General features: G+C 38.4%; 1 protein-coding gene across 3 annotated transcripts in view; it reads right to left on the bottom strand.

Moving 5' to 3' along the window:
* Positions 1-964: 964 nt before the first annotated feature.
* The window catches only part of tbc1d13 (TBC1 domain family, member 13), a 38,425-nt gene continuing 28,307 nt past the window's right edge, over positions 965-11,082 (bottom strand). For 2 of the 3 annotated variants that reach the window (XM_072240375.1, XM_072240377.1), the window contains one exon: positions 965-7,452. In XM_072240375.1, coding sequence (XP_072096476.1) covers positions 7,387-7,452 — 66 coding nt within the window. In that variant the 3' untranslated portion in view covers positions 965-7,386. The remainder of the gene's footprint in view (positions 7,453-11,082) is intronic. The other variant, XR_011882831.1, reaches the window with a different exon arrangement.

Raw genomic sequence — 11,082 nt, 5'->3', positions numbered from 1 at the left:
TTTGTTATCTCAGAAGTGACTGAGTTTATTTAAGACTGAGGTGCACATGGACTGCATGGGAATACAACAAAAAAGTAGACTTGACGATCCAGTCCAAGACTTGGGAATAATGTACTAGTCCAGGTCAAAATTTTACAGCCACACCTAGGGTGGATGCTTATAAAGGTTTGGTTTAAAAAGTAGGCTTTCAGCGTTCAGAGTGCTCCGCAGTCAAAGGCCAGCAAACCTGGAGGTTGGGTCGGCGGTCAGAGACACCCAGGTCAGAGGTCTATGTGGGCAGGAGGCACATGGGCCAGTGGAGCCCCCAGGTCAGCAAGTCCCAGGGTCGGAGGTTCGTGCAAGGCTGGAAGTCAAGGCCCAAAAGTCAAAGTCTTGTGACCAGCAAGTCCTGGGGCCGAGGCCTGAACATCACAGTCCTGGGGTAGTCAGAAACTCAACGGCTGCAAATATATGAATATGATACAGGGACTGGAGGATGGAGGCCCGGTCTGAGAGTCCAAGGGCAAGGGCTGGAGGCCCGGAGGGAGCCCGTCCTGAGGCTGGAAGCATGTTTTGTGTGTGAGTGGGTGGGGAATATAGGATGGGGTTGTTTTGTTGTCATTTTGTCTTGTTGTCGCTGCTACTTGTGTAGTTCTGCTTAACTTTGTGGGCATGTTATGTTAGCACCAGGATATGTAGCAACACTTGCTGGCTGCCCCCGGCTCATCCTTGGATTGTGTTGGCTGTAAACACAAATGACACATTTCACTGTATATTTTGATGTCGACATGACAAATAAATCTGAATCTGAGTATCTTGAAAAGTGAGGTGGACAAATAGAGTTTATGAAAGGAATTCTAGATCTTGGTGCTGAGGAAAATGAACCTTGGCTGCAAAGTGATGGAACATTGGGAACTGGGTATAGACAAGTACCTGGAAATAGTGAAGCACAGAGATTACAGAGTGCAATCAAAATTATATGCATATTTTAAAATTTATTTTCAAAAACAACAATTAACCATGTGCACTTTGAACAAAATACGCTAACAATTGGTTTCCATTATAAAATTGCTATGTAGACATTAAGCGCAGTTTGTAAATTCTTTTTAAATACAAGTGCACGTCATTTTGGGAAAACATTAATAACAGTCATTGGAATATCATATTAATTAAACCTTCATTGAAACAAAACACAATCGAGAGCTTATATGGAAGAGACCCAAATGAGATGACCCTTCCCCCAAAAACCTTCATAAGGTGCTAGACACTAATGGTTTGTAGATGAGCCAGGGATTAATTCTTTAAAAATGGAGGCATTTAGATCATGAACCCTGCTTAAACTTACAGTGACCATTGGTCGAATGATAACACATGGCTGGAGGAGGGGGACAATGTTAATCCAAGGTCATAATCAGCAGAAAAAAATCCCTTTGTATAATAGTCTTGTATTTGCTCTGTAAGTATAAAGTTTGTATTGCAGCTGTATTTCTTTGTTGCATTTCTGACACATTGAACTGATTGATGTAGATTTTTTTTGACCTGTGCAAAATGCAGCAAACTATAAACTTGCCACTCAATAAATGGTCATTACAAGCCATGAAATAAAAGTTTATATTATTGACGCAAGAAGTTTACTGGCCCTTACAATGCAATAGATTCCAGTTTATATACATATATCATACACTAGCAAATGATACGTACTCCTTCCTGCATTGTAATTTCCTACATTCCATTGTAGCCTTAGTCAATTCCGTAATTAATTCCCCAAATAATTTAATGAAAACGCATGCAGATGCATGGAATGGCAGCAAACTATTTATCCCATTCTTATGATGCTGATAGCACATGTAACCGTTTAAAGTAGGGCAACACTTATAAATGTATCAATAGTTTTGCTCCATATAGGATTCCATGGGTGTCATGGCAACATCAGAAACTGTGAAAGGGACATGATTAGCTTTACAGAATAATTCCATTTATAGTGGTTGCTTAACTTGCCTCTTTGCCTTCAAACTCAATTCAGCCCCAAGTGTTCAATGTTTTTATGATTATTACAAGATTTTGGGAGGTGAACGCAACTGTTGACATTTAACTCAAAATTAAGTCATCTTGGTGGTATTGCATACCTTTCATTTACCCGTGGCCTTGCCTTTTTTCCTTCCTTCTCTTCCACCACTATCACCATGCACACAACATATTTTGCTTAAAAAACACAATTTGTTAAGGTCACCTTCTGTTCTGAGAATTAGATTCACAGGAACTCTTTACTGGAATTACTAATCCCATATCCAAGCCAAGCAAAAATGCAGCATTTTAACTGTTTAACCTTGGAATCAGGAGGACCATTATCCTTCTATTAATTGCTGGGATACATCCTTATCCAGTTCCAGATAAACCCTGGAAACAGAATAAAGCTTACCAGTACTTCTTGTCCACATCCAGAAAATGAACCAACAAATCCCATGTAATCTTACACCCCTATCACAGCCTCTCAGGATAGCCAACAGCAAGCGTAACAAGTAAAAGCTTTAAATCAGTTTCCCCAATTCTCAACACCTTCATTTACCCCATAGAAAATTGGGCTTTACCTTTAGATGGAATACGCCACAAAACTCCCACATTCTAATCCTGATACGAAAAAAAAAACAAAAACCCAATTGCAACTGGTAGAGCTATGAAAAAAAAACCTGGTCTGACAGATGTTACATTTAGGTAAAACCACTCAATGGAAGTGTTTTGGCCACTCATTAGTGTCAACATGTCTTGCTTGACTCTGTAGCATAATCACAACAGAAGACTTCACAGAAATGAACAGGATTCTAACCGTATTCCTACCTTTAAATAACACCACGCAATGGCTGAAACAAGTCTTTCCATTGCTAATTATTTTAACAGCCTTTGTTTGCCCAGCACTTCTCCCCACCTCCTACGAAGGGACAGTGCTGAGTGTGACACAAATGTGTGATGAGCGAGAAACAGACACAAACACTGTACATGAAAGACAGTTTATGTTGTCTCGTGTCTGGAATGAAACCAACAGTTACAAACCACAAGCTTGCAACCATGGTGTTCATGAAACCAGAGGCATGTACAATATGAGAGACAACAACCATGAGTAAGCAGAGTATACAAGGTAGATGCAGAATACTTGTTACAACTCATGTAAGGTTAAGATAAAGAAAGGGAGATACAGTATAGTTCAGAAGAAAGCATGTGCATGCATTGTATGAGCTGGACAGATACATAGAATAAGCTGACAGACACAATGTATGTAAAACTGGGATCACTACTGCAGTCATAGGGCACTGTCAGTTTTCTCTGCATGACCACTCAATTCTTGCAGTGATAGTGACTATTTCTTTACTCGAGTTTCGAGCACATTTTACCTTTCCCAGAGATCAACAGAGAAATAATGAGTATATTACCAGTCTTTTGAAACTAAGACCCCAAACAACATTCACCAAAGACTTTTAAAAAGAAAAGCCCTTGCTATACAGTGCATTCCTAACAAAAATATTTCAAACACAAAGCTATGTACCATTAGCCAAAATACGTACTCTGTGCATTAAATGCTTAAATTCAGACCAATTTGCATTTCTGCACACTGCACAGAATATAACAAACTGTATTATTGTATTTTACCCATAATCAGTCATGCAGTTGCAAGCATAAAAATAATTCATCACATTAGCAATATATGCCCTTTGCTCTCTGGTACTAAAAGTGAAACAGAAAAAAAATGGAAGAAGTGTGAACAAAATACTCGTCACAATATTTTCCCCATTGGCATTTCGGTATTTAGTTATGGACTTTACCAGTCGCTTCTGGCACCTGTGGTCAGGAGAGGGGTGGTAAACAGTAAAGGGGCTTCATTAGGGAAGGAGACCTGGGAGACTGCATTCACAGGTGGTGGCAAGTATCAATGGGGGACTGAAATAGCAACAATAAGGTTAAGGCTGTGGCAGAGAATGGCTAGCTTAATATAAAATTAAAGATATTATGAATTATAATTACTCTGAGAAGGAACAAAGTAATTTGGAATTTTCTTTTGATGAGAAGCTGTGGGAGGGAATATCTAGTCCTCAAGTGCATCATCCTACTGCTAGTGTTATAATATAAAGTTGCAGTCTCAAAACTTCCTGCCATGGTCAGTTTGAGACCCAGTGATTTAACTTCCACAGCTTAGGAAACCTTTTTGCAACACTTCCTATTTTCTATGGTTTGTCCCCTTGAAAGATGACCAAATTGTGATGTTACTGGACTGACAGAGCAAAACTATTTATTCTGATGTGGCGCCAGAATAAGGGAATAATCATAAACTGATGCCATGTTATTCAGGCATAGTGTCAGGAAATCAAGGATGCCTTGAAATGATTGATAGTGGTAAGGACCAATGGAATATTTCAAGAGCAAGATTCCACGACTTTTGTTTGGTAATATAACAGAATCAAAAGCAGGCACACAGAGTTAAGGTACAATTTGGACACAATTCAACAGAATAGAAATGAACATTGGAGAGATTGAATTATCTCTTCAAATTAATAGGGCTAATGCAACTGGAGAATTGGAAAGGGTTATTTCATTCTTAAGTGTTGTGAATTAGATGGATACATATAAATTAAATGAAATTGGAATTTCACCAGACCTAGATAGCGTCCATGCCCCATGAGATTCACTCTGCAATCATTGAAAGCAAATATATGAATACTTCCAGGTGAAATTAGCTTACACTGTGTAATATTTATCTGTGCAGTACAATGACTTCTGCAACGTTGAGCAAACAAGTAAGGGTTCTGGCTTCCTTTGAAAAGACAAGCAAACTCTCGTTTCATAGAGAATAAAACGAGGTGATCAGAGAAGGATACAACGGGAGAAAGAGCAAGCAGCTCAGAATGGGGTTTTAAAACAACAGAATATAACATCTTGACATCACATCATAATGACAAACCCTGAAGATGCAATTGTCAAAGGATGTGATCCATGTGGAAGCATTACAGTAGAAATTTCAGTCACATTTTGACTGCAGGCTGCTGAACCATTAGTTCCTTCCTTTAATTGTTGCATTTTTTAACGTTACTGATCCTTTTACCCACCCAAAACTTGAGGGTTTCAGTTAGTCTTGCAATTCTCTGCTTGCCGGCTGTTCCATTCAAGTTTTTTTTTTAATTTTGAAGAATGTTAAGATGGATAACAGAGAATTGACCAAATACAAGATCAACAGACAGAACTGTAATAATTACATGAAATTACTCTTTACTGTTTGGTGGATAAAGTGGCAACCCTAGGATCTCAAAACAAAAACACAACTAGATCTTTCAGTATTAGGAAGGGGTGGTGTCTGATTAAAGTAATGATGTCAAGAAGAAATTGTGGGACTTTGAACTATCATAAATTGAATGCCCCAATTATCAAAACACAAACCTTAAAATTACTTAGACTGGAGACTAATATAAATCTAAGATGCTTGTAAATCCACGCAAATATTGTAGACATTTAAAAAAATGATGATATTTTCTGGAGCAAAGCACACATCACAAAATATTTTGTGCTGTTTTCATACTTATGCAATATAATTGTTTGATGAAGACCAATACCAATGAAAGGAATTCAATGATAACTTTAGTCTAACCAGTTCAAGTGTTATATGATTTTACATGAGCAATTGTATAAATGATACGTTTGCAATAAAGTCAGGACAAGTCAAATCCAAATTTATAAGTGAACCCAATAGGAGACAATTTAAATTCAGTGATGATGATAGACAAATATTGATCAAGCTTGGTAACCCATTTTAAAAAGTAAAGAGGTCAATGTCAGGGATAGAAACGGGGGAATATTCCCAAGATGTTTTACAAGTTCTAATGATTCTGATATCATCTCAGTGATCTGGTCACTTTTTGAGAAGTGACACTTTTATTCCCCTCAATAGAAATGTCAGCTAGGTAGTGAAGAAAAAACAAGTAAGAACAACCAGCAAAAACTTAAGGAAAGCCAGTATTAGCTATATAGGAGTAAACATTTAAAGATTAACCTTGGCAAATTCTGATTTTTTTTTTGCTACATATGCAAATTATTTTTGTATGCTTTGGACCTTTTATAACTGTTAATTATTTCTTTAGAAACAGAACCATGAATTCTTCAACAACACTGCTTCAAACATATAAAAATAATCAGGTAATGCTGTAAATTTAAGAGAAATTAATTCAATGCAACCCAAAACTCCTTATTTTTAACCCTTTCTACCACTCACCCCAAGGTAACACTAAATATAGCCACTAAAATATTGTACAGTTTCACTTGGGGGGGGATAGTACAACTCCTAAGAACAGGTGTAAATGTGGTGATATGACTACTGACTCATATGAAATTTAGCAAATCAGAGTCCTTAGTGTGAGTTACTAGCTTTGATACAGCAGCTGAAATGTCAAGAACAAAACATTTTGCATTTTGTCCAAATCATCAGCAATTATCAGATCTTACTCTGGTCTTGCAATCAGTGTGAAAATCCTTATAATAATTCAAATGTTGCACAATACTGTAAAAATTAAGAAAAACTTACACAATATTCTAGTGTAGGATATTATGACAATATTGCCTACCACAGGCAGTGTGGCAGACCTGTAAAATACTACCTCAATGCCAGATAAATATTTATTCAATCACCTCCTGGTCCCTCAAAACACGACAAAACTTTCATTTCTTCTGGCCACACTTTCGTAGGTACTGAAAATCTACTAAACCTCACTGCGTGTTTCAACATTCAAGGCAGAGAGGAGTTCACAGTATGCCTTTCAAAGCAACATCCTATTAAGTGTTTTTTTTTTGTTTGGTTTGCGCAGTTATGATTGAAGTACCTGATTTAGTGACTGATCTTTCACCTTCTGGTCAATCTGTCACAAACCAAATCTAGGGACCTCTACCACAGTAATAAAGAGAGCAAACCCATCAAGAATTGTGCTTTTGCTTCCTTTAACTCTGTGATAAGATTTGGTTTATTAACATCTTCTGCCATACTCTTTCATTAGAGGAAAGGTCATTGCTTTCATTTGGAGTGCAAATTTAAATACATACCAACATACAGACATCATAATTAGCACCATTGGTGCATATCAATTCACAACAGACAGAGAGAGAGAGAGCAAGAGAGAAAGATCAAGACTTTTCCCCATGGGGTTGGGAGGCAGGATGGGGTGGGGGGGGGGTAACTGACACAAATAGGATAAGACAAGGAATCACAGGATTGCACAGTACAGAGTAATAGACCTCTTTAGCCACACACTGCATAGCAGTGTGGAGAAGTTTTCTCAGAAGGCACTGCAGAGGCAAGTTTGATCACCTTCACAACATATATTCACTGTATGTGCGTGACTGGCAGTTTCTGGAATACTGAGCAGATTTGCAATGTTGCTATGCTGTGTCCTGTAGTTCTTTTGCTTTCTTCAGGATCAGGTCAACATCAGAAATTGGGTAATCCTGATTAGGAGTATAGGAGGGAAAGAAAAAACAAAACATACCAATAAAACGTTTGAACACCTCCACTGGCAGAACAATACACAGGCCATATTTATAGTGTTATAAAGACTCACATTTGTATAACTCAAAGCACTTTAATAATTAGATATTATCGGTAATCAACTTACACAAAGTAAATTTCCTCACAACAATAAGATAATCATATTCTTAACTCAATGATGGTTCAGTGATATATTTTGGCCAACACACTACAGGCAGAACACTACATTAAGCCAGTGCTTGTGTAGTGTTTAATTTCATTTGAAAAATAAGAAAGGCACCTGTTCTAACATTCAATCTGAATAAGGACCTTCCCAACAGCATATCTTCCCCTCAAAACTGCACTGGGTGTGTCAGTCTGGATTATGTATCGGTGTCAGACAAGAATAAACACATCTAACTCAAGGATTACCAAAACAGCTATAACTGAATTCATTACGCTCCTCACAAACTCCTTAGAGAGCTGAACTGACATAGCTACCATGTTTTTCTTTTGTACTGGAAATAAATTCTCCATGCACTGCATGAGCCATTCTGAGTCAAAACTGGACTTGAATTCAGCTGCAGCATTTTAGCCACTAGATACACAGGGTCCACTTTTATATCTAGCTAAAACATTCAAATTAATTTATGCACAATCTCAGGTCTGGTGAAAAATCACCAAGTCTCCTTCGTCCATATAATGCTCAAAATAATATGAATAAGCTGTTATGGTTACAAACTAGGAGGTGGGATTGAGCTGATTTGACCTTGCCTCATCGGTTGTACAAAATTATGGAGTTCAGAAGATCATTTAACTTTTTATATTTGTACTAGTTCTTTAAAAGAGGAATGCAATCAGCTTCGTTTCCATTTTTTCCCCACGCAGCCTTTACAGATAATACCCAATGGAAATTATTACCCATACTACTTAAGCAATGCGCTCTATATCATAACTCACTATACAAAACGAACTCTCCTCTTCTCACTTTCCGTGTATTGTGTAGCTGCAGTCAACCCAGCGGTACTCTAATGCTCATGTGATCAATTCTCCATTCCACATAGACAACTGCGATATCAGAAAATCCCAGCTGTATATCCATCTTTCACATCCAAGCATTTAAATAATCCAGATGTCACTTTCACTAGATTTAACTTTGTTTTAATGATAGCAAAAGGAGAAAGGGAGATCTCATCTTTTAATAAAATAATCATCATGCTCTTTAGTTCACAGGGTGCCACATCCAAAGAGAGCTGAAGTGGAAATAGATTCTTCAAAGGGAGATTATGGATTGGTGAACCTTCAAACAAAATCTCATGGTTACCATTGTGAAGCTGACCGCCTGAGTCTCAGAATTTTGGATGGAAGGCACCAGAGTGAAAATTCTAGGCACAAAAGCCTGCATTTATTTGGCAGCTTTTGCAAAGCACCCATAGCTTTTCACAGGAGTTTAATCAAACAAAATTTAACATAGACACCAGGACGGGAGGCCAAAGCTTGATTAGTTTTCAAGGAGTGAAAATAAAACTACAAAATGCTGGAAATACCCAGCAAGACACATAACGTTTTAAATAACTACTGATCAAAGTGGAAAAGAGGGATTTTAAGGGATGGAGGTTTAGAAAAAAGATAGCTGGCCGCCAATGAAAGTGGTTATGCACAAGAGACCAGACTTCGATTGATGCAGCAACCTCAGTGGTTTTTGGGTGGCTGGAAGTGTTGCAGAGGTAGGAATAGGAAGTCAACATTTAATTCAACTGCAGCAACTCAGCAGTAGGGAAACACACTTTGAGCAACTCCAAGCAAGCATTCTTGAGCCAAGAATGTCTGCAGTAAAACACCAGTCACAGCATCTCTGCTGTCAAAATTCTCAAGAACTTCAGATTTCCACCACTCTCCTAAACAGGGTCATGTCCGTCATAAACTTCAACGCAATCCAAAACTTTGCCTGGATTGGCATCTAGCTACATTCAAAGATATATAGCATGTTAGAAATGGAACAGCATACAAATTCTGGAGGACAGAAAGAGGGAGAGATTAAGAGAGAGAGAAAATCCTTGAATCCATTCATTAAGGATTTTATCTCTTCCTACTTTATTTTGTCATCAATAATTTTATTTAGGACTCCATCCTTTTCATTTTAACAAAATCTCTGATCTAACTCAACTTCACCCTTTCTAAATCTAGCATAGTTGACTGTGATTAGCTGCTCACATTGAACTTCTGTGGGGTCATTATCTCCTAATTTTGTGCAGATCAGCTGGCAAGAGTATTTGCAGACATTTTTATTCTCACCTTACTTCACTCTAAGGTTCCCTCCAGCTTAAAGAAGACGACTATCATCCCAGTACGTTAAAAAAAAACAAGATAATGTGCCTTAACAACTACCACCCTGTGGTTCTGACATCTGCCATCATGAAGTGCTTTGAGAGGCTGGTCTTGGCACGCATCAGCTCCAGCCTTCCAGACATCCTCGACCCACTGCAATTCTCCTACAGCCAAAAAAAAAAGGGTCCATAACAGACACCATCTTCCTGGCCCTGCACACATGAACATAAAGACATTCACAGTATATTAGATGATTGTCTGTTGACTGCAGCTCTGCCTTCAATACTGTAATTCCAAGCAAACTCATTACCAAACTCCGGACCCTGGGAGTCAACACCTCCCTCTGCAATCGGATCTTCGACTTCCTGACCAACAGAGCACAATCAGTACGGATAGACAGCAACACCTGCACCATGATTACTGTAAACACTGATTCTCCATAACGTTGCATCCTCAGCCCTTTATTTTCCTCCCTGTACAATTATTTCTGTGTGGCCATATTATGCTCTAATTCCATCTGCAAGTTCACAGATGATACCACCAGAGTGTGCTGTATTGTTGAACAACGATGAGTCAGAGAACCAGGGGTAGAGGGGCAGATTACTAACATGGTGTCATGGCAACAATCTTTCCCTCAATGTCAGCAAAAGAGTTGATCACTGACTTCAGCAAGGGAGGTGGGGTGGAGCACATGCTCCTGTCTACAGAAACAGATAAAAAGATCAGGTTATAATTAAATTGTAAAAGAATGCAGCATGCTGTTGGGCAGAGGGAGTTGAGATTGCTTCTGCATGAGTTACAAAAGGTTGGTTTGCAGGTGCAACAGGTTATCAAGAAGGTAAATTGAATGTTGGCTTTCTTTGCAAGAGGGATTGGATTTAAGAAGAGGGAGATTCTGCAGCATCTGGAGTAGTACTGTGTGCAGTTCTGGTGTCCTTATTTGAAGAAAGATACACCTTTGGAGGTTTACCAAGTTGATTCTAGAGATTAGAGGATGAAGCTATGAGGAGAGATTGAGATGCCTGAGACTTTCTTCACTGGAATACAGAAGATTAAGAGTGGATCTTATAGAAACATTATAAAACTATGGAAGCGATAAGATAGAGACAGGAAAGTTGCTTCCACTGTTAAGTGAAACAAGAACTAGGGCACATAGCCTTTAGATTCAGGGGAATACATTTAGGATGGAGATGAGGAAAAACTGCTTTTCACAGAGAGTAGTGTATGTAGAATTCTCTGCCCGGGAAAGCAGCAGAAGCTACCTCATAAGATATATTCAAGAT

This window comes from Mobula birostris, chromosome 22 (genome assembly GCF_030028105.1).
Source record: "Mobula birostris isolate sMobBir1 chromosome 22, sMobBir1.hap1, whole genome shotgun sequence".
NCBI classification, from domain to species: domain Eukaryota; kingdom Metazoa; phylum Chordata; class Chondrichthyes; order Myliobatiformes; family Myliobatidae; genus Mobula; species Mobula birostris.
This window is presented reverse-complemented; position numbering and strand designations above follow the sequence as displayed.